The following is a 25,180-nucleotide window of genomic DNA, read 5'->3' as shown; positions in this document are numbered from 1 at the left end:
TGGAGAAGAGTCAGATGCACAGGATGTTGAAGATCTGATACAATTTGATGTTGCTGAAGAAGAAGTGAAAAGTGATGAAAATCCAAATTGAGTGAACTAAAGGAGTCACTTGGAGAAGAGTGAAAAGAAGAAAAACTAAAATTAGCTGTTTGAAATAATCTAGGGTTCTAGAAATTCAGTAGTGGAGTAGAGTAGTAGAGGCTAATTCAAGAGACACTGCCAAAGTAGTAAAATGGCTAACACAGAAAATAATCAAAGTAGATGTGCCTTCTTGAAAAGATGGTGTAGAATGTGCTGCTGCTGTACAGGACTATTAATGCTACTATGGGGTGTACTTGCTTTACTAGTTACTTTTAGAGTTACAATAGACACTTTTGGAATACATACTGAAAATGTGACTAACATAGAGAAGAGTTCACAGAAAGTAGTTCCGACTAGAATTAGTAACGTTTACATACATACAGATAGGTCAATTAATGATTTTTCTAGCAATGTGTTTTCAAAGTTGTTGTACGAATACGTAAAGGCAATGGAAGTTAGGGATTGCTACGTTTGTATGCAATTGCCTGCATCCGTTTCAGAGGGTGTTACTTATCACCATTTACCAGCTACGTATGGGATTTCATGTAGTGTGTTAAGTAGTGTTTTTTATTTGTTAGGGAAAATAGATTATGAAATGTCTAACAAAGATAACATTTTTGGGCAATTGCCTATGAATAGAAAGCTGAATCCAGCTAAAGAAGCTAACATTTTTGGTGAGATTTTTATTGAGACAGAAGAATTAACATTAGATTACATTTTTAGAAACAATTTAACTTGCAGTTTGAAAGAAGAAGAAAAGGCTTTCCTAGACATGGTAGAGAAAAGGAGAGTGAGCATGCATGAAAAGGCAGGGAAATATAAAGTGAGTGAGACAATATGAGATATTGAGATGGGAAAGGAGTTGAGGAATGGGGCCAGTCCAACTTTGGCTTTAGATGCACCACAGAAGGGTAAACTATGCATTACCAGAAGGAAATCCCAATATGATAGGTATTTTGTTGGGACTAGTGAGTGTCATGATACATACTTTATTGCAACAGGATGGGGATTCAAGGGAGGAGAAGATCCAGTTTTCCCGGGAGTGTATTATATTTGTGGGAATAAGGCTTATTACAGGTTGCCTGACCATTGGTATGGCACGTGTTATGTTGGCCTGGTCTTTCCAAAGATTTTTCATATAGATAAGATAGAAGATGCAGAACAAATTAATCTACTAACACGCTTTAAGAGAGAAACTTGGTCAGAAATTGTAGGTGATATTTTTGGAGCTTTAATTCCAGCAGTGGGAATTTCTTTAAATGCCTATGGGATTCAGAAACTGTCAACAGTGGTGGATCGCTTATCGACAAGTACCGCTGGAGGGTTTCTTTTGGTAAATACGGAGATGATTGCCGTACGTGCCATGTCTATGCAAAATCGACTTGCCCTTGATATTCTATTGGCCAAAGAGGGTGGAGTTTGTGGAATGCTGAAAGTTCAACATTGTTGCACTTACATTCCTGACGAAAGCAAAGATCTAAAGGTCTATATCAAAAATATTACTGATTTGCATGAAGAATTAGTACCACTGGAAGCTGAAAGTATCTGGACTAAAATGGCTAATAAGCTACTTGCTGTTAAGAGTTTTATTGCTAAGATAGGTAGTACCATTATTGGTAAGATATTATTTCCTTTGACATGTGTAATTGTTGCTTTATTGATACTAAGATTAGGGTGTTTGTGTTGTAAAAACAGGGGAGGGAAAAAGAGAATAATAAGAGAAAATATTGAAAAGAAACAAAAGAGGTCAAAGAGAGACCCACAAGAAATTGAATTAGAGAAATTTAGGGAGAGTGTGTATCTAGAATCGAGAGTAGAGGATGAAAGAGAGACTGGTGTGTAACATGTTTATGTTGTTCGAAACGAAAAGACATTTGAATTTCTCCTAAAAGATGGGGACAAAATTTTTTTTTTGGGTTGGTTTTTTGTGTTAATAATATATCACCAAAGGGGGGATTGCTGGAGCAGGGTTTTCTATTGAAAATTTATTGAAATTTAAACTCCAGTTTATGTTTATATGTCATAATTAAATTTACTGATAATTAATTATTAATTATTAATTTTGTTGAAGTTTCTGATTAACCAACTTTACTAATGAAAGAATTACACGTGGGAATGCATTTATGTTGCTTATTAATACATGAACTAAGTTGGTGAGCAAATTAATTAAATATGTGTGGTTAAAGTGCAATTTTGTTATGTGTTTGCGCTTTAAAATAACGTGCTTTAATGCTTCTTTGTGTTGCAGATGGCTAGATAATTACATACACATAAGGGTATTAGTGGGAATTAACATTGTATAATCATTATGATGTGGTAACGTTGTTTTGTGTTTCTTTTAATTAAGATGGTCCGTTTTGGCCTAATCCAAGATGGCCAATATTTACAGCCTGCATTTGAGTAGTCAAAGTACGACGAGAGGCCTCGCTGAATATGGTTGGAAACCACCTGACCTCGGCCTCTGACTGTATTAAAAGTTTCCGTGAGGACAGCAGCTCCAGGCTTGCTGCCAATTGCCCTTGGAGAAGAATAAAGCCACAATGAACTCTGATAAACTTGCGGTGGCTTCAATATGATTCCGAGGAAGAGCATTCATGGATGTATCATTTTTTAGTTTGAGCTTCCTTCTTCCGTGTCTTTATTTTTGAGATTTTCGAGAGCGGAGGTTTTCTAAATGTTGCGAATCAACATCCTTTCCTGCTAGCTCTGCTCAATGGCTCAACGGACGTTTAGATTTTGTTTGTTACTTTTAACTTGTAAGTTTCGCTATAAATATTGTTAGACTAGAGAGGGTCTAAGGCCACTTCTTCCTGAACCTATGCTCGAGAGGATCGACGCTGATTGAGAGGACGGCGACTCGGGAGACTTTACTGAGAGACCTGTCCTGACCCATTTATGACATTTAGCTAGAATAGGTAACTATGAGAATAATGGTTTTGCTATTGATTGACTTTCATTTGAACTAATTTAGATAAATAACCCTTTTGTTTGAATAACCGTGTCGGGTGGTTATTTCTTTGTCATTTATTGAGTTCCGAATGTATTTCCTATGTTTTAAAATCATGACTCAAGACAAATCTTTAAGGTTGCATTGACCTCGCCTTAGATGCAGATTGTTTAGGATTTCTCTCGTATATTTAGTGTGGATAGAGTAATAGAATGAATGTTAGTGTGATGGGCCCTAGCGTATGATGAGTGTATGTGCGTATGACTGTGGAATTACTCTGTCCGTGGAAGTAGGGAGAATTTATATGCTCCGATCTGCAGCACATGCACCAGTGTACATTGACCTCCCAGCTCCTCTGCTTTGGGACCTCACTATTCCTCCACATTCTGATGACATCCCACTTGGCTATCATCAATACCGTATTACGAAGAATAGGGTATATCTGTCTAGGGACTGGTCGGTCCATTTGCCCACGGCTGTCATTTGGGGGGTCATTTCTATTGTGCAGTCCTGTACCTCCAAAAGTCGCTTTCCTATTCCCCTACAGTACCTCCAGAGGTGGGGGCATTCCCATTCGGTGTGGAGTAGGGTTCCCGTTTCTCTACAGTTTCTCAAACATCTGTCTGAGTCTGTCTTTTCCATTTTGAACAGTCTTGATCGGGTATAATAGGCCGTAATGAGAAATTTCAGTTGTATCAATTGAAATCCGGCTTAAATAGCTGCCTCTCGGAGGTACTTATTCCCTCCATTCATTATCTTCCAACCTATTCAGCTCTCCCTCCCATTACTCCTGATGGCAATCTAGTGGGGGGTTGCTACTGTAGAAGGGCAGAGTATATTCAATACACTGCGTGGCTGGTCAGGGGGACCTCCAGCACTCTGTACTTCAGGGGTGATTAATTCAGGCTCTCCCTCTGGGACTCCATATGTGTTCAGGGAAGGTGACATAGGTGTTCGTACCACATGAGTTACCCCCAGGAGAATCTGTATTGGTCTTGGAGCTCTGGGTATGGTATCACCGCTTGCCCCCTCCAAATGTCCCCTGCCTTGGATATCCCTATCATGTCTCATTTTGCATGGCCGTCCATAGTCCGTAACCCTCGCATTCGGTCGGCGGCCCGTGGCGGGGGTTTCTAATGTTAATCTGCCCCTCCATCCCAAGGCGATGGTAGCATATTGCCAGGACAGACCACTGCCACTGCTGGTGCCGGTAGTCGAGTTAGGCCCCTGTTATCCTATAAACACCAGACATACCCTTCCAGGTCTAACGCCCTCCCATCTGCCATCACGGAGGGTTCCTGTTGAGAAGGGAAGCACAATCATTGATCGTATGCAAGAGGCCCTCCAGTTATATATTTGGAGGTTGTGGAGAGCTATTACTCCATCGAAGGGTTTCCTCGTAAGGGATGTCCATGCTATTCTTGGGGTCCCATCTCCCCAGACTACGCCCCTCATGACTGTTGCCCCCGACCTGAACAGTCAATTGGGTAAAGGGAATGGAGTCTTCTGTAAAACATACAGAAACTTTGGGAGGTAGACTATTTTGTAGCTCTACCCATGAGTAAGAGGGGTAGCTTCTTCCAAAGTTCTGCCAAGCTTTTATATAAGTACAAGTTTCTCCCCAGGTTTTCTACCAAAAATAGGTCTCGATCTTTTGTTATAGATATAACCAGGAATTTAAACCCCATAGGTTGCCACATCAGACAATATTGCTAGACCGTGACTGTCAGTGTGCCTGATTGCGGGAACACAATGGATTTATTGCAGTTCATTCATAGTCCTGAGAAGGAACCAAACACATCTAGGGTTTCTAGTACCCTCGGGACTGATTGATCTGGGTCAGCAAGGTAGAGGAGTATGTCGTCAGCGTATCAAGACACATCATCTTTCCAACTGGGATCCCAAGATTTATTCAGTTCTCCCTGAAGCATGGGCACCAGCATCACAGCCACAAAGTCTTTACGGACCCGTAGGTCATCCCTACCCTCTAACCCAGTAGAAGTTCTCCAAATGTGCCACAAAGCCTTGTGCTATGTTCCCCGGGGTCACTGCCCTGGTCCCTGATTCCCCCTTGATTTCTGCTATCCATTGTTGGCCTTCTTCCTTCCTGGCAAGCTGCAGTAGTAGCCTCTCTGCCTTGTTCCCTACATCATATAGCTTACCTTGCTTTCCCTGTAGATAGCCCTTGCTTCCTAATGGAGCAGGTGTCGCAGCTCTTCCCTCCCCATCTCAATCTGGCCTGCTAAATCCGGGTTGGGGTTGTGCACATTATGGGCCTTCCATCATGCCAACTGCGACTCAAGCGCTACCATCTCGTTATCCCTCTCTTTACGTTTGCCTTAGATGAATGTAATAAGGCATCCCGTCATGACAGTCTTGTATGCTTCCTATAGTGTGACCTCCAAGTCTACAGTTCCTGAGTTTTCCCGAAAATATTGGGTCATGAGCTCCACCACCAGTTTTCTAGTTTCCCAGGCCATGGGATACCAGGGGTCTAACTTCCACTCCTCCCTTGACCCCTGAGTATCTGTCTGTAGGAGTACAGTCAGTAGTGTACTCTCAGATCCCCTGGTGTTCCTCTTGCCAGAGGTCCACTAGTCCAATGGTGTCCAGAAAGGGAGCCAGGCGTAGATCCCGCCTTGGTCTTTCCCACTATTTTGTCATTCTGTCTCTGTCATGATGGTGTGTGAGATTGAGGTCCACCTGATCCGCAGGAGTGATTCTGGCACCTATGCTAGCCAACTCTGCTATTTTGTTTAACCCCATCATCTGTAGGATGCAGGGGGAGTACAAAGTGGCCAGAATCAGGTTCAGCCCGTTCCACTGACCACTCACCATGGTCTGACAACCCATCTTGTCCACCCATGTGTGAGTCATCCTTAGGGGGAGCAAGCAGCGAGCCAGTATGCCCAGCCCTCTTAAACCCAGCGAGTAGCCCACATGTACTACACCTACTGTGTTGCAGTATTCTACAAGTGCACCCCGCAAGATGGGTCTCCTGAAGGAGAATGTAATCTGGGTTCTGTCCTGCCAGGTACTTCCAAATTACCCCCCTCTTCAGTTTGCATCCCAGGCCATTCATGTTCGAGCTTAACACCTTAAGGACGAGGCCAGGGTTTGCTAGGTGATGTGTGGCCATTGTCTGAGTTGTTCAGTCTGGGCTCCTATCTGTTGGTTTTTGTGGTGCCTCATTGCTCCTTTAACAGTTCCCTAGATACTTTAACTCCCCTACCCAACCTCCTCCCATGGCTGATTCAAAACTACCCACCTCTCCAATGCTCGAGGTGTCTGTAGCTGCCCCCACAACAATAACAACCTTGCGTATTTCACTTACAAGTCCCTGCTCAGGAATCTGTGTCCAAAATGGGAAAAGGGGCAGGTGGGTCTTGATCAATGAGTGTTCTTGTAAAGCACAACTACTCACCGGTAAGGGTCTCAAGGTGCTGGGGGGTGGAGATCTGTGGTTCAGTCGCAGAGCCAGGCCTTGAGGTCCTTCCTGAATTGAGGCAGTGATGTTGATTGCCTGAGGTGCAGAAGCAGAGAAATCCAGGTCTTTGGAGCAAGGTAAGAGAAGGATCTTCCTCCAGTGGTTCTGCGGGTCCGTGGGATGGTGCCAAGGGCCTGATGGGCAAAGCAGAGCTGTCTGGTGGGAGTGTGGAAGGAGAGGCGGTGGTTGTGGTCTGACCCCCTTGGATTGTTACCACTGTTATCTTAATAACCTACCATCTCTGTGCTTTTGGAGGTCCTCAGCAGTCTTCCATCAGCTGCCTGAGCCATCACTGACCTCAGATGATTGTATCTGCCATCATTGGAGAGACCACCAGTCCGTCGTTCTCCTCCAAGTCTTCTCTTAAACTCCTCCATCCGAGTCACTGGCATTCTCTTTGGGTCTTTCAACAAAGCTTCCCATTTGTTGCCCTAAACCCAGGATTGAAGCTGTTGGGTGTCCGCCACAACTTTGGCCCATTCGGTCTCTGCCTGGGTTCTTGTCGGGGCTACTGTCTCGATCTCTGCCTCTGCCAATCCTCCTCTGCAGGTTGCACTCCTTGGTCCTGGCGAAAGTATCCCTCTGCCCCAGCCACTTCCAGGCATCCCAGGCTGTGTGGGAAAAGTGTCTCTCCACCTGTGCACAAGTGCAGTTTTGATGGAAAAAATAAAGCATATTTAAGATTCAGTGTGTGGAGGTGCCACCTTACTCGTTGGAATATTTCTCGTTGTTTATGGACAGCGGTGGTGTAGTCGGGATAGATGTTCATAATAGCATTTTCCATCCACCAAGGCCTGTGAGCGCGTGCCACATGTAGCATATGGTCACGGTCGCAAAAATTAAGTAACCACGCTACTATTGCCTTGCCCCTAAATACTTCCTTTATGAGCCAGTCATCCAGGAACAATTCCATTCCTTTTCCCACAGCTGGGCGACCTTTTGTGAGAGAGCACAGATTGCTTTGTCACCACCCTTTAGCTGGGGCCCAAAATCCCCCAAGACTCGCTCCGTCTTATCCACTCTCTCCACCAGTTTCTTATGGGTCGTTCGAAAGAGTCCAAGATCCAGTGCCACTGAGTAGATCTTATTCTCCAGGGCAATTTTCATCTTGCCACTCTCTTAAGGGATGCTAAAACTACATGAGAGTCCTGACAAACTCTAGCATTACATTAGTTGAGTGGATGACAGCAAGCAAGAAGAAACTTTTCTAAGCAGGATTGTTTTTGTGCAGGAAAGGAAACCCTGTACAAAAACAATCCCCTGAGGCATTTTCCTCTTTCTATGTGTGCTGCAGAATGCAGCAAACATAGAAAGAGGAACAAATGAGGTGAAATACAAAAAAAATTCCTCGTTACTCCTCCCCAGGAAATGCGTAGCATTTTGACACATCCCCAGGTTTACTAGTAATGGCAAGTCTGGGATTGTGGCAAAATCCATGGGTGGTGAGTGGGAATGCCCATGTTCCACCCATGGAACGCCTTTCTGGGGTAGAGTAACGCAATGCAGGAATTTGCGCACCATTTCATTACTCTGGATTTACCAATCAACTTGGACCACGCAAGGTGGCCTTGCATGACTTAAATCTGACTTAAGAGTTGCCTTACTCTTGAGCCCCGTTGCATGGCACAAGGGCGGTGCAACCCTTTGATAAATGTGCCGCTGGATGTTGGTTTTGAGATGAGAGTGATCAGCAGTGAGGAGCAGGGAATGTTAGTTGTGATAGGTGATGGGTAAAGGATGGGATTGGTGTTGATGATGCAGGATCTGATCACTACATAGCACTGGTGGGAACTACTACAATTGCTTTGCGAACGCTATTAAAAAGTTTGAATTTAAAAAAAAACAAATAGTAACAGTGAAAACCTTTTAAACAAAGTAATGGCTATGTCCTGGAGATACACATATAAGAACAATAAATAAGCTTGTCTACTATAATCTGGAACTCAAAGATTCAAGTGAACTGATTCAACAGACTCTGAAATTAGGAATACTAATTCACCCTATGCCTGAATAGCAAGTATTTTCGTATATTATTCTACGTATGCATGTCACTTGGGTGTCACTTAGGTGTTAATCGTCCTTGAGTAATTAATCACTAAATTAGAGCGAAGGCCTCATTACCCGACGACTGGAAACACGCCGAGATCAACCCCCTCCCAAAGAAGCCCTCGGCGAACCCCACTGACCTCCAGAACTACAGACCCATCTCCCTGCTCCCGTTCCCAGCAAAAGTCATCGCCAAAGTCATCAACAGCCAACTCGCCACCTTCATCGAAGACCACAACATCCTCGACTCCTCCCAGTCCAGCTTCAGAAAAAACCACAGCACAGAAACCGCCCTCCTCGCCGCAACAGACGACATCCACTCCCTAATGGACAGAGAAGAAACAGTAGCCCTCATCCTCCGTGACCTCTCAGCGGTGTTCGACACAGTCTCTTACCGTACCCTAATATGCAGACTACACAAAGCAGGAACCCGGGACAAGGCCCTCGACTGTATCCACTCCTTCCTCTGGCAAAATGCAGTGGGTCAAACTTCCCCCATTCCTCTCGGATCCTACACCTACCACCTGCGGAGTCCCCGAGGGGTCCTGCCTCAGCCCCATGCTCTTCAACTTCTTCATGGCTCCGCTCGCTCCCATCATCAGAACCTACGGACTCAATATTGTGTCGTACGCAGACGACACCCGAGTCATGCTCTCCTCATCCAACGAACCCAACACCACCAGACACAACTTTCAAGAAGGCATGGAAGCCGTCGCCAAATGAATGAAAAGCAGCTGTCTACAACTGAACACCAACAAAACAGAAGTACTCATCTTGGGCCCAAACCCCGTTGCCTGGAACGACACCAGGTGGCCCCCCGCCCTCGGAAGCCCACCCACCCCCACGGACCAGGCACGCAACCTTGCAATCATCCTGGACTCCGAGCTGAAAATTGACCTCCAGAGCTACTCCGTTTCATCCTCCTGCTTCAACACCCTCCGCCTCCTACGTAAGACATTCAAATGGATCCCCCACGAGCACAAAAAGACCGTCACTCATGCCCTCGTTACCAGCAGACTCGACTATGGCAATGCACTATACGCCGGAATAAACAAAAACCTCACCTGCCAGCTACAAAACATCCAGAACGCCACTGCAAGACTGGTCTTCAACCTGCCAAGACACTGCCACATCTTCCAGCACCTGCACACACTCCACTGGCTCCCCTTGGAGGCTAGAATCACTTTCAAGATTCTCACCCACACACACAAGGCACTCCATGACACCAGACCAGCATGCCTGAACTGCCGACTCAAATTCCACGCACCCCAAAGGACCCTACGATCAGTCCAGCTCTCCTACACCATGGTCCCCCACACCAGAAAGACCAGATCGGGAGGCCACTCCTTCTCCTTCCTCGCGGCCAGAGCCTGTAACGCCCTCCCGCTCCACCTCAGACAGACAACATCGCTCCCCATCTTCGCAAGAAACCTCAAAACCTGGCTCTTCGACAGACCCCCTCCTTGATGGACTGGAACCTGCAGCCCCTTTCTCCCCCCAGCCCCTGGAGACCCTCATGGGTGAGTAGTCGCGCTTTAACAAACACATGATTGATTGATTGATTGACTGAGAGTAAATTGCAATACTTACAGCCATGGACTCAAAGATGTGAAAGACGATATATACTGATAGTGTTCGCGCAGACAAATCACGTATTGCTCTGTTCAAAAGAAAACAAAAAGCTGTCAGCGCTAAGCAAGCTACAAAGATGTGTAACTGTAAAAAGAAATTGAAGAATGCATAATATAATTAAGTACAATGAACCAGTGACTGAATAAATGAAATAATGAATGAAATACGGATACTGCCATACCTGTTGACTGAATCATAACCCTTATTAGTGTTTCAGGATTCAGGGGAGTGAGAATGCGCAAACAACGGTGGCTACCTGGCACAGGTCGCTGCGGAAATAGGGGAGGGCCGAGGGAAGAGGCCCCTTCGTAAGCAACCAGTTTCAGCGATTTTGGGACTTGAGTACTTCCAACAACTTACTCGAAATGACGATTTACCCCAGTGAGCCCAATAAGGCCTACAGCAATGCACACACATACCCTCTCTCTCCCCCTCCCGCTCCTCTCCTCTTCCCCCTAAACCCCCAGGTGGCACTGGGTTAATACCAGTTAATTCATTTAGGGATTTGTGCCTGTGCTCGGTAGCTTCCTCAATCTTCCCATAGCTATTGCCGCTCAACCTTCTGGCCCACGGTCTCTACCTGCTAGCCCAAACCCACACAGCCGACCGCACAACAGAAGGAGCCTCGCCCTGGTCTTACCCAAGTGTCCTTGGTAGGTCTTGCATAGCTTTGGGTCTGAACAGTCATTTCCTTCCACTTGTTCAGGGGCAGCATCCCAGTTATTTAAGTAGACACATAAGCAGGTAGCTGCAAAGTGCCCTTTTACCTCTTACTCATCATTAAGATGTCTTTGTGGCTGTATCACCTAATTCATTGCCTAGCTTGCATGCTACTGCTTAGCAGTTCATTGAGAAGTGGTTGTTTCTGAATCTCACAAAAAAACAAATAAAAGCAGATTTAAAAAAAAGAAAAATGGGATCATAACTTTCTGGAATAGCAACAGCTCTTTAGGTAGTAAATTATGGTGTTGCAGCATCAGCTAGATGTACAGGATCAAAATTCACCCATTGGTAAAATATTTCAAAGTTGCATGCTGTGTTAATTTAGAATACAAGAATTATTATTCTTGCACCCCCATCTAAGGGTACCCTCATCCTACAATTAATAGGGAGCTCGTAAGGAGAATGAGGTAACCAATATTAGAAAGGATTTTTCTGCATTAGTAGTAAACCTCAGGTTATTGTGTATGTCCACTCAGGGTATTCAAAACTCAAGCCCATGAGTTTGAGGTCATGCTATGGTTTTGCAGATTCAACAGCAAAGTCAACCCAGTGTTTAGAAATCCTAAACCCTGTGAAAGACACAGGCTTCACCAATCCTTTAGCTACAAGCCTGAGAATCAGGCCCAATCACCTCCCACCACCTACTTTAGGATAATGGATGTGGGGTAACGCTACGTCTTGTGAAACTGGAGGGTTGATGTTTTAGTGAGTTCTAGAACTGTATTCCCCATGGATGTAGACACACAAGAAATCCACACTGTATATTTGATAGGCTTTAATGATAATTAATACCCTACGCTAGTGAAGATTGAGTGAATAAATGTTGTAACCAGAATAAACCGACCAGTCATGATAAAATACGCAATAAATAGGTATGTTAAAAAGAATGGCAGCATGGTAGATGGTTTTGGATTTAATAAATTGATGCAGGAATCCATCTCTTTCTAGGCTCTAGAAGAGCAGAACCAGTTCAGCACCAAAAGCCCCTATATGAGTTTCTTCGATGGATACTGACACTCATCTTCACAGTCTAGTGTTTTGCTGTGCCTAGCTTCCTGTACAAGCTCCAGCTGTTGCTCTGTTTTGGTGTTCTGTTCTGCAAGGGAACAGATAAGACTAGAGCAGCTAGTCTACGCCTTCAGTGCTGATTTGTCTGTAAATCATGAGCCCTTCTCTCCCTAGAAATCTGAAAATGTTCGATTCAATGAGATATATGTACGTTCATTGTAATACACGTTTCCCATTAAAAAGACTGTGTGATCTGTGATTTAAAATGCACAAATTACCAAATTAAATCTGTTGCGCTCTAATGTTAACTTAATATGTGCCTAAATCAAACCACTGATATGAACTATTTGTTTTGTTATCAAAACAGTACGACCTATTTGTATATAATCAAAGATAAAGGAAACATTCACTTACAATGAATGGAGAGTACACAGAAGAAAAGGCAAAGCATGTGACAGGAGGAGCTCCGAGTGATTGTCTGGGCCAATGATAGGCACCGACACTTTGAGTCGTTGACCATAGGACCGTAAGATGACAGCGCGTGCGCCCTGATCTAGACTGCTCCCTTCTGATGGACACAGGCATATGTGTCGGGAGGTGTGCAGCACAATCTGTTCTTTAATTAGTTTGTAAAACTGCAAAGTGTTTCAGCTAACAGATTGCTGTGATCTACGTACTACATCTGTCAAGCTGCATTTGTGATGCCTGCTGTAGTTATGCAGTCCTTCTGTTTGAATGTCAGTCAGGCTCCTAATGCGTCAGCCTCCATTTGAACTTTAGCCCATTTTGTTGCATACTTATTTTGCAACATACAGGATAGTATATTTGGAAGCACTTTATTACCTTTTCACTTGTAATGCCTTTTGTATATGTTTGTAAAAAAAGAAGTAAATTATAAAAGTAGCAAGCCTGTCAGTGATACAAGCCTGCAACTGTTGCAAGCTTGTTAGGTTTCATCTGCGAACCCCTTTAGCTATCTCTAGGCAGACCTATTGTTCCCAATTGATTACTTATATTTCGAGTGGGATTTAGATCAGTCCCATGCTCACGACTGGATGAGTTTTTTGCCTGCCACTTCCCTGCTCCTGACTCAATGACTTACTTTCCTTCCCATTCTTGCCTTTGTCGGTCTCAAATTGTTTTAATTGATTCATGAATCCTTCCATTGCTATAATCAGACTTTACTTGCAATCCTGAGAGGGCCTTTTTTGTTCTCTATTCATCCTAGTTCCCTCTCTATCCCCACTCTGCTTGAATCCAGATCACCGAAAGGGATAGCTTCGGATTCAAATGCCCTTCTTTGACACTGTCCAGGAGCATTACCTCCTCATCCGTCTTTCTGGATGCAGTCCTGACGCTTGAGATACCATTCTTCTCTGGCAGGACAAATTCCCTAGCTGAAGCAACATGTACGTCCAAGATGGCCCCCATTACCAAGGAGCCACTTTGAAAATAATGAAGTAAATAAAGACAGTTTCAAGCTTGTCAGGCTGGACGTATTGGCTTTGCCTGTACGATCAGTCCCTGGGAGAAGGAAAAATTAGCAATTTCTTCCTGCAAATCAACTACTTAAACAACCCTCAAAACAGTGAGGATATTGAGATAATAAGGTTTATCCTTAAAAGGTGTTTTGTTCTGAACAGCAGGTGCTACAGAATGCTACAAAAATGATAAGACATGATTACTTACTTGTCATTTGTAAATAGACTAGCCACAGTGTTCCTCAATCCCGCCAATGCGATGGTATCCACTACGATGAAAAAAACTGAAAAAGAAAGTATTAGGCATTTCAAACCTAGGAGATTTGAGAACGTGATTGAAGTACTGTTTCCTAAGAACTGATAAAAATAACTTAAATGCATAGCTGCCAACTGAGCTCAAGTCACAATCGTTGGCATGTTGTACCAGTATTTTCATTGATCTTACTGATGTACATACTGGTGTATACTCTTCCGCTAACGACTGCAGCACTAAAATCACTATTATGTTCTCTGTGGTAAATGTTGTGGGATCGCGCACGTTGGCAGGATTATTTATTGTTCATGAATATTTATAAACAAGCCTTGATAAGTAACATCAATTTTGTCTCTAGTGATAAATCGATAAACACAGAAAAAAAACTCTCTACCTCCGCTGGTTTCCTACTAGATTGTATTTTCTCTGGTTCTCGAGCACTTACCTGTTGTGTACATAGTGTCAAATGAATCAGCCTTTCATTAAAAAAAATAAAAGTGACTTATCTGTATGAATTGCTGGGTTTCAACAGGAGTGGCCTAATGAACTGCATTCTATGGAAGTGTAATACCAACATAGAAGAAAATGCTTCACATTTTCAATGTTACCAAACTTGCAGGTACAAATGAAGGTTTCCTTGCTTACATTTTTCCAGTTATTGGCCCTAACCCCCTAACAAGACCACATTCATTTTAAGGAAATGTAGCCTAGGTGAATCTCTGGTGAATTTCCTGAATTAATGTATACCTCTCAGTAAAATTGATTTACTATCTACTATAAAAAAAAAATATGAAGGGAAATCTTGTAGAGGTACCATTTCTTTAGACACTTACTTTGAAACCATACTTAGATACCTTCTTAAATGGAGGGCAGAAAGCTTTTTCCAACATGAATTTCTGCATATTACTATTTTTATTCTCAATTAATTTAAATTTACCACACTTAGGGCCAGATGTACGCCCCACCAATTTGCGAGTCACAAATTTCGTCGCATTTGCAAGTCGCAAATTGGGATGCGCAACAATGTCTGAGACACTCTTTGCGATTCCCAATGGGGTCGCAAATTGCATGCATCATGCATATTAATAAGGCTATCGCAATTTGCGAACCCATTGGGAATGGCTGGCACTCCCATGGAATGGTGGCCTGCAGGGGTCAGCAGACCATCATGTCTGGGCATGCTTTTAAATAAAGCATTTTTTGTTTTTTAATGCATCCTGTTTTCCTTAAAGGAAAACGGGATGCATTTAAAAAATAAAAATGAAACTTTTCACTTTCATTTTTTAAGGGCAGGCAGTGGTCCCTGGAACCACTCCCTGGCCTTAAAGAATATTTTGAGAGCCACTCACAAAGGGGAAGGGATCACCTGGGGACCCCTTCCCATTTGCAAGTGGTTTACCACGCTTCTGCGGTTGCAAAACAGTTATACATAGCTTCAGGAGTTGCTATTAGGAAGGGACGCCCTTGGAACGCCCCTTCCTAATAGTGAGTTGCTAATCCTATTTTGGGAGTCCTAAATTGATTTGCGACTCTCAAAATAGGATTAGTACATGGGCCACATGTTTTCTGCAGTCGCAAATGGGTCTAAAACCCATTTGCGCCTGCAAAAAACATTAGTTCATCTGGCCCTAAGCTGTTTATTACAAGCACGGTGGTCTTGAGACTGCTGTACATGTGGTGGTGGTCTGACCACCATAACCTAGGCAGTCCAACTGCCTGATTACAAGTCTGGTGATCGGATGCCACCAGACCACTGAAACACCGCCAAGATCCTGAATCCCGTGCTGCTTTCAGTGTTCGGGAGGAATGGAGACATTACGACTTGCCCTTCAGCAGGCCTTAAGCTGGTGGAAGGGCAAGGAGGGGGCCCCAAACAGGGTACCCGGGCATTATTGCCCATTCAGTAATGTGACTGGGGGCAGATGTTGTGCCACCGTACGCCTGCACTGCCGTGCATGCACTGTGTGCTATTCACAACATGGTGCATGCCAGCAGTGTTCGCACAAAGGTGCAGGCACTGCTGGGCTGCTGCAATGGCTTTAGGCTCACTCAGTGAGCCAAAGCATGCAGACAGCACAAGACAGCAGCTGGCACACCTCTGGCCCAGCAGTCCAGTGGTAATGCATCAGTCTTAATATTGCCGGCATTGCATAACTATCATATTCAACCAGTAAATCTGTAAGCTGGCTGCCACATATACTGTAGACTGGCTGTACCAGCCAGTCTCTGTGCTTCGCTGAGTGTGTGTTGTATCCGCAACACATCTTATGGCAGGAATCCTGACAGATGGTCTGATTGTTGATATTGTGCATAACAGGGAATACAATAACGTTGCACGTAGGCATAGTAACGCTTTATTTTTAAATATTTCTGCATGCACCACAGCTACCTACATTCACCCAACCATCCTGCAAACCTCAATAGGAAGAAAAGCATGTCAATGTCTCTATACAGCACAGGAAATACTTGGTGGCATATTTTTGACCCTCTTGCTCCTCCGCAGCGTCACTTTTGTGATGCTCCGGCGACACAAACTACAAAATCATATTTATGATGTCACGGAAAGCCACTATGCATTACTTTGAATGACTGCATAGATATGGCGTAAGGCAAGGCAGCACAAATTGCTACATTGCCTTACTCTGCCCTAGGAAGGCACTCCATAAAAATTGCAATGGGTGTTCCTACACAACACCCACGGATTTTGATGCTTTCCCACATTTACAAAACTATGTAAACCTGGGTTTGCGCCTAAACCATACACCTCTCAGGGAAGGTGTAAAGAGGAGAAATAAGCTTATTTCTCCTCGGTTTTTCCTCTTTCCATGTGTGCTGCATCCTGCAGCTCACATACAACGAGGAAAAAGCCTCCCAGGATTGTTTTTGTGCAGGAACGTGTCCTTTCCTATTGCGAGGCTAGGCTTGGTGTTAGTGTCTTTGGAGTAGAGACAGCATTCGTGTGGAACCGACTTCCCTCTAGTCTTTAATGAGGATAAACGCATCTTAGGTTCTGCCAGTCTCTGAAGCCATAACTCGCCAATCTGTACATATTTAGTTGCTTTTGGCTTCACTTTCAGTCTCAGTGGTAATCCTTATGGGGGATTAACATGGTGGTACAAAAAAACCCTTCCATGAAATACCATTATCCATAGTCTGACTCTCTCTCTCTGCCCATTTCATAATCCTCCACACAAAGGACGACCAAGCTCCCCAGTGACCCTCTTTAGACCCTACAAATGATTCCCCGTGAACACCATCCATCAGGCCCTCGCTAGTCATTCCCCCAGTCCTAAACTGGATGTGTCACTCTCACTGACAACCTTAATTCCACAATACAGACCCTCGCCCACACACAGGCACCTAAAGTTAATTCAAATATGCACGATTTCAAGTACTCTGACACTTCTCCTTTCATTTTTTTTACATGACCTAATTAAATATTCTTAAATTTTAACAAATACGAAGATATATCCTATTAATTAATCAAAAAAAGGGGGGATTCACTCTTACAAAACAAATGTATACATTATAGTTCTGAATTTATATTATGGTTGTACATTGCATATTATTTCATCTCCTACCACATCTAAATAAATGACACATCTACTTTAAAGATCTTTTAAAGACTAAAAAGTATTTCAAGCATCCCATGTAATTCACACACTAACATCCAACATACAAGATGTGTCCTGGTGGAAGATAAAACGCCGCATTTTAGGTGAACATTATTTAATCTACTACCACATTTAAATGTATGACACATATATATACTCTAAAAGGTATTTGAGGACTAAAAACTATTTCAGGCATCACATACTATTCACACACTAAGGTACTAACAGGCTAGATTTGTCCTGATGGAAGAGAAAACGAAAATTATAATTGCATAATTTCAGTTCATAAATTGCAGCTTTCTTATCGGATTTCTCACACAGTCTTTACTAACATTATTTTTTTGCCTTCCTCAGAGTAGTACAGATCTACAGCTGTCTTTTAAGTGCATTAACCATAAAATACGAACACTCGCAAGTGCTTGCCACGAAAGCCTGAAAACTAGCAAAATGTTTCTAAGATGGAGAACTCACAGTGCCATCTACAAAGCCATTTACTATATCAAGACTATCACTGACGCGGACAATTCTGTTTAGTGCAGTCAGTTATTATGTAAACTCATTTGCAGTCCTCATCACCGCACATTCCGTAAACATACCCAAACACATCAGCTACTACTTCATTGGCAAAATCAATACCAACAGATGGCCAACCTTCCGAAACACATCATCAGCTCCCTATCATCCTCCCATCCAAACCACATTCCTGCATGGCACACCTTCGGGTTCCTCCCAGTCAATGACCTTATCAGAAGAATCCCTCAAAACAACCTCATTTGTCAATGTCATGCTTTCATTATCCTTTATTAAATCTCGTATTTTGATTGTTGGCATAATGGACACCTCACTCATGATTGCCACCTCCCACCTTCTTTCAACACTAGCTGAATAGTTTCTTTTCTCCAAAAACAACAACTGGGCAAGGTGACCTGTCCAATTACCAGACCATCACCCACCTGCCGTTCCTCAAAAAGGTTCCAAAAAGAGAAAAAAACATTGCAACAATCAAACATCCATCATGCCAATCTCTTCCAGGTATATAACCCAGGCACACATCCTTTCTGCTGCAAAGAAGGTCCTTCTCAACACTGCCTACAGCAACATAGGCATCACTCAAACCATCCTCAGCTGATTCGTTTCATTATTTTCCAACAGACAATACTGTCAGATCAGCTCTTTCAAACATCAATCAAGTATGGGGTCCCCCAATATTTTTTTCTTGTTTAAAATATTTTGAACCTCCATAAGGCACATCTGGAGGTGTTCAACTGACCGAGCAAGACTTCAGCCTATACTATCATGCCAGTGACACGCAGCTATATCTCGAAGCATCACCTCTGACATATTCCACTTAAGACATTAACTACACATCATACGATCAAGGTTTCCCACATTCGACACCATCAAAACAAAGTTCACTCTAATCATTAGTACCCCATCCTCAGGCCTTTATCATAGACTGGATCAACAATATGCATCTTGAATATTTCCCCCCACCCTTTCTTTGGGGCTTCTACAATGATCCCTGACTCTCATTAAAAAGTATATGAAAAACAAAGACCAGAGGTCCTGAAATTAGCTACGCTTTCTGAGTGAGAGTAAATGCTTCCTTTCAATTTACACCTTTCCCTCCACAGTAGAGGCACTTGTCCTGTCACACGTTCATGGGTAAACCTGACCTCCAAAAGGCCCGGCTCCACCTGACAACTGGCCTCCAGGCTGCTGCGCGATTCATCTCTGTCCAATATAAATTCATCCCCATCCTGGCTATTGGCCTAATTACGAGTTTATTGGACAGGGTTACCCCATCACAAACGTGATGGATATCCCATCCGCCAAATTCAAATTCCATTTAATCCTATGGAACTTGTAATACGGTACATAGGATATCCATCATGTCAGTGACAGAGTATCCCATCTGCCAAACTTGTAATCAGGCCCTAAGTCTTTTGAAACAATAGGGTATAGACTTGCATCCTTCCAGGGCTTCAAGCAAGGAGATGCTAGGCACTTCCTTATTTGATGCCTCTTGAAACACAATGCCTTTCTATATATGTCAATAGGATGTTGAATGGGCAGACGTTATTGGTCACCAATGCCTATGAGCCTAAAATTTACATCAAAAAGAAAACAAGCTTTCTCCTCCTCTGCCCTACCTTATTTGTCAAATGTTCCCTTCACCTGATACTGCTAATCAGTCCTGGCCTGCAAGAAATAATTAAATCCCTCCGTTATTACAGTGACCACCTTCTCTACATGCTACTGGTTACCTACCGCATTTGTAAATGAATCAGTTTGCACCTTTACTCATGTTACCTCCCTAAATCTTTATAAGCATTAGTTTGTGCATACATCAGAAAATACTCCTCGTTCTTTTAAAAGCATTTTGCTGAGGCGTGAACTCATAGGACATTTAAACCAGGAAGCAGAAAGGATGAAGATAAGATGGGAGCGCAACACGGCATCTAGTGGTGCAAAATTGTATCTATGAGGATTTATGAGATAACAGGAGCCAACACTGGGTGGATGACAACATTGGGATATTGATACAGATCTGATGAAGTCCCACAGGGACAAAACGCGCTGGCTGTGCCAAATTGATTTTTTCTGTCAAAATGGCATTTTTTAAATTAAATTGGTATCAAAGCAACTCGCAAGACTCCTGAATAACTCTTATTCATCACATCATGAGTATTTGATCCATTGCTGGAGAGCAGTTGATTTTGTAACAGATAATCCTGTATAGAATTAAACGCTCCTTTTTATTCGTTATTTCTTGACCTGTTGGGGTGGCCCCTTGGCAATGGGGTCACAAAAGTAGAGCGTTTGAGGAAACAGAATTGGTATGCAGGGCCGGCTTTAGGGCGGTGCGACCGGTGCCACTGCACCGGGTGCTGGCTTCCTGGGGGCGCCTGTTTGAAAGTTTATTATGCTTTTGAAGCACCTGCTACAGCGTTTCTTTTCCCCGGCAATTACCAGGCCTCACATAAATGTCAAGATAACTTGTGTGATTAATTATTTTCCTGGCGAGAGAGCAGCATTTTGTATAGTTGAGGTTTTGACTTAGGTGAAGTTAGTGCAGAGGGTTAATATGCCTGCTGCAAAGAACGTGTACCCGTAGATTACAGAGTGCATATGATGTAAACAGATCAGCAGATTACTGCTTTCAATAGAGACATCCTTTTGTTAATTGCAATTTATAACTTAAACTCCTAGTATAGAATAGTGAGCTATTAACTTTCATCACAGAACTGCATACACACTGCAAAGTATTCATTACTAGAACATTGATTAATGTTGCAAAAAAGGGTTCATTATTAAAGAAAACTCCCAACTATGCTGTTTCTTTTTCGACTCTGTGTGTGTGCTTCTCCACACCAGGAACTCTTAAACTATACTGCTTACCAGTATGGATGACATGTGAGTCCTACACTTTTAGTCCTTTGGCTTATGTAACATTTCCTATAAACTGATTTACACACGTATGATTGATTGTCTCTGTGTAATGTGCGTGTGATGCAAAGTGCTCGGACACCCTACACTGGTATGAGTGGTGCTATATAACTAATTCTATGCATCTGAGAGAGTGTGGTTATGGTGACTTGGTCACTGTTAAAGGGTGCTAGTGAGAGAATCCGTGGTGGAGGTGGTCATGGGGGGGCGCCAACAAACATTGTCGCACAGGGCGCCACCAGCACTAAAGCCGGCCCTGTTGGTATGAATTACACACCAGTGCATACATCAGGAAATATTCCTCGCTCTTTTAAAGCGCATTGCTGCTTCTTCGGTTTAGGTTTAAACAACCCAATAAGACAGAGATGGATACTATACTTAGATCTCGTATATGGAAATTCTTCAAAAGCTCATGGTTCATTCTAGCCAAACATGTCTACCAAATTAAATTGTGTTTAGCATCCGGCTAGAGACCGTATTAGGGTCTGTTGCTGAATGCTAATGTCACTGATCATCCGCACTGGGCACTGACACATCAAGGATAGTTACAGGTTTACACACTGTGCTATTGAATCCACAGTTGGGTTTCCTGTGACATAGAGTCTATAATTTAAGATGCATGGGTTAATAATACCACCATGAGGCTAAATGTTTACATTAAAGACATTCAAGAAGAATGCAAGCCAGGCGGGTTGCATTTACTAATGCTTGCATTTTTAACGGTCAAAGGCGAGAACGTGGCCAAACCTAAAAAGTAAATGACACTATGAACATATTTCATTATACACACCAGTACAGTATAGAGCCACCAAAGCAGAACTTTTTGCCTGCTTCTCATTTCCAGCCCCCAAGGCATTCCCAACTCGGACGCTGGCAGCTACACTTAAGCCATATGGAAGCTGGAAAACAAAAATACAAAACACTGTTAGACTGAGATTATGAAGACCATTATAAGACATCAGCATGCGAGGTGTTGAGTTTTATAAATAAGAATTAATTTGGCTGGGAATTCACTGACCCTCAGAATTATCGATACTGTAAGTGTCGTGAATCCCTTGGCCAAATTTACACTGTTAAACACAGAGAGAAAGAGATGAGTAGCCCAATATCTGGATGGGACAAATTCAGGAAGAAATTTAAAAAATTAGGGAAAAGAGAACAAAGATATACTCGCGCTTCAGAAAAGAACATATTGAAGAGAGGGAAACAGAAAACAGTGGGTGACAAGCTTACAAAAAACCAATCGTCCCATTGCACTTCGGACAGACCAAGATGAGGAATTGTGAAAGAAAAATTATTACTAGTTCACTTGGGCAAGATTTTCTTAGCGTTGTCGTTCTACGATTCTTCATGAGCTGTGGTAGTCTGAAGGCCACCTTCAGTTCATGGCATGGTTAGATGTAACCTAGATCACTTGACTGGGATTTCGACAGAGTGGGTTGGACAGCGGGTTATTCCATAACCCTACATTGCTGGTGACAGGCACTTAATTGTAAAATATGCTGGGATTACTTGCTGTAGCTTCCAACATGTCAAGTCCTACTCTTTCTCGTTACAGTCCTTATATATTGGTTGTGAGAATTCCCCAGGAAAGAGAAAACCATGCTGCCTTTCAACCTAATCAAGAAAGGTTGTAACCTGCATATCGACATAGTAGCGTGGCGCTAGACAAGTTGGTTAAGTGGTTAGTATCTCAGCTTAGCCTCAATACAACAGCTTCTTTCCGCTGGCTAGCTCATCGAGAGAATTGTACAACTTTGCTCATCTTATTTTTCAGCACTTTGTATGTAGTATCCTAATCTTTTTACTTGAATTTTAGGAAGCATGCTCAATGCTTAATCATATAGGATCCATACCAAGTGTAATATTACCTTATTTAGCATACTACTCTCTGAATGGTTGCTAGAGTTTACTTATTTATGATGATTTATCCGTTGCTACTTCGTACATCTTGATTTCTTAGATTGCTGCCAGATTTTTAATGCTTTTATATCCGCTCAATCCTTGATTTTAACAGAAATGTTTAATGACTGTATGTTTTCACTAGGGTGAGCATGGACAGCTGGAGTCATTGCTCCAATGCTGGTGGTTTAGATGCCCCTCCAGATAGTTTGTAAGTGGAGTGGTTTCTAAAGGCAATCAGACAGTCACAAGTTGAAACCAGATGTACTCAGAGCTGCTCCTGCCTGCATACTGCCTCGGTGATGCTGATGGACCCAGAGGCAGCAACAAAGTAAAGTGACAGCGCATACAGACACCAATATCAATCTTACTTTACTCCGTGCCGTCGTATGTCCAAATCCACTACCCCCCACTCTGGCCCTCCCCCCCCCCCCGCAGCACTCCCTCTGCGAGCCGCCACTGCTCAAGAGCCTCCAACAAGAATGAGCCTATGAGGAAGAGAACCTACAAATAATATCATTGAGTGTGGAGTAAGGCAAAAGCAGCATGAAACGCGAGGAACAGTTACAAGAGGCAATAATTACTTCCATTAGTGCTCACATATAGAGACTGTGAATAGAAAATGTACATCTGAAAAATAACGTGGGCTGGCCCCAAAACGTGACGACAATGAAACCAGCCAACATCTGTAGGCAACAAAACAAGTCACTGGCTGAAGAGAGCAGGTCCAAAGCCACTTTTGGCATCTTATGTTTCTCCATTTGTTGTGTGTGTGTAGTGTGGTGACTGGAGCCAGACCAAAAAAAGCTTTAAGTAACAGCATTGAGAAGGCAGCCGCCATGAATCTGAATCGACACCCTTCTTTACCAGCTGTCGGTCCCAAACCTCTTACCATGTACGCGACGGTACAAATTTGGTACATCACAGATTGTGCCCCAAGCTCTGTCACACTGATTAGACCTGGAAAATGAAAAATATAAGTGCATTTTAATATGGAATTTTAAGGGGAAAAGTTTAACTGAACTCATGCAATGAAAATATTTAATAAGCACCTGCAACTAAGTTCCCAATTTCATAGATCCACCATTCGAAACACAGAATCAGCATGCTAGGGACAGCCAAGGATGTGAAGGGACCCCACTCCTGGAGGCACTCCCAAGACCAGCCTGTGGTGACAAAACATGATGCAAACTATTAGTACAAGTTAAGAATGATAAGGCCGCAGGTCTCTATGCTGGTTTTATAGCTTTAACTAAAATCTAGGTCATTTGAAGAGGCAGCGCTATAGTTGCCTCCACTATAACATGCTACTAATTACTGTACAGCACCTCATATCAAGCATGCGCCCCGATATGTCACTTGCTAGATATCCTCAGGGACTGCACCCAGGATCAAGCATAGACCATCAAACATCCTTGCTTACTCTTTAAAGTATAGCTCATTGAAGAAGTGACAAAGCATAGACCAGGCATTGTAATTTAAAACAAGCACAAAAATGTAATGATTTGAAAGCGTACTCTATCTTGGAGACACACTTTGGGCACTGCCTGAGGATGAATTTAGCAGAAACAAAGTTCAGAATAAAAATGACAGATAACCAAAAACAAACTCTCCCTTATATCCATAAAAAGTGACTGCTGGTAAAGAAATCATTTCCAAAACGAACAAATGATGGACAGAATGCAGAACAATGTCATACATTCACCCCAGTACAGAGATCTGGGCCTAAATCAATTATTGTTTTGCTCCCTGTGCCATTCCAGTTTGAACCCAGCTATATGCAAATATGTCATGACCCTGCTCCCTATGGAAACATTCCAGCCCAAACTGCCAGGCCAGGTCCTCCCTGGACTGGAAACAAGCATCCCAGGACCGGTTTCGGGGTTTCACCCCTCTTCAGCCAGGATAGCTTGATTCCAGTGGCATGGAGAGCACGGGACCCACGCCTGGGCATACCCGTCCCACTCGGGGTGACAAATGCAAAAAGAACAATTGATGGACAGAATGCAGAACAGTGTCATACATTCACCCCAGTACAGAGATCTGGACCTAAATCCATCGTTCATCTGCTCACCATGCCACCCCAGTTTAGACCAGCCAGATACAGATCAATCTTGACCCTGTGCCTCATGGGGACAGTCCAGTTCGAACTGCCAAGCCAGGTCCTCCCTTGACTGGAAACAAGCATCCTAGTACTGGTTTCGGGGTTTCACCCCGCATCAGCCAAGCTAGCTTGAATCTAGTGGCACACTGAGCCCAGGACCAATGTCTCGGCATACCCGGCAAACTTAGGGCAAGAAAGCAAAAGACACACAGATGATGGACAGAATACAGAACAAATCAAACATTCACCCCCAGTCAAGAGATCTGGGTTCAGTCCATCATTCTTTTGCTCACCATGCCACCCCAGTTTACACCCAGCCATATGCAAATCAGTCTTGACCTTGTGTCTTATGGGAACAGTCCAGCCCGAACTGCCAAGCCAGGTCCTCCCTGGACTGGAAACAAGCATCCTGGGACCAATGCCGGAGCATCACACCTCATCAGCCAGGCTAG

The 25,180-nt window shown here is 43.4% G+C and overlaps 1 protein-coding gene across 1 annotated transcript in view; it reads right to left on the bottom strand.

Annotated features, from left to right (window-relative positions):
* LOC146858424 (multidrug and toxin extrusion protein 1-like) overlaps window positions 1-25,180 on the bottom strand; it is a 332,280-nt gene that overhangs the window by 131,040 nt on the left and 176,060 nt on the right. The window contains exons 10-14 of the mRNA XM_085646918.1: window positions 23,677-23,790; window positions 23,517-23,584; window positions 21,513-21,621; window positions 13,614-13,689; window positions 10,152-10,221 (exon numbers count right to left, since the gene is read on the bottom strand). Coding sequence (XP_085503044.1) covers window positions 10,152-10,221; window positions 13,614-13,689; window positions 21,513-21,621; window positions 23,517-23,584; window positions 23,677-23,790 — 437 coding nt within the window. The remainder of the gene's footprint in view (window positions 1-10,151; window positions 10,222-13,613; window positions 13,690-21,512; window positions 21,622-23,516; window positions 23,585-23,676; window positions 23,791-25,180) is intronic.

The sequence above is a fragment of the Triturus cristatus genome, chromosome 3_2, assembly GCF_964204655.1.
Source record: "Triturus cristatus chromosome 3_2, aTriCri1.1, whole genome shotgun sequence".
NCBI classification, from domain to species: Eukaryota; Metazoa; Chordata; class Amphibia; order Caudata; family Salamandridae; genus Triturus; species Triturus cristatus.
The sequence above is the reverse complement of the archived record's forward strand: the minus strand, read 5'-3'. Positions and strand labels throughout refer to the sequence as shown.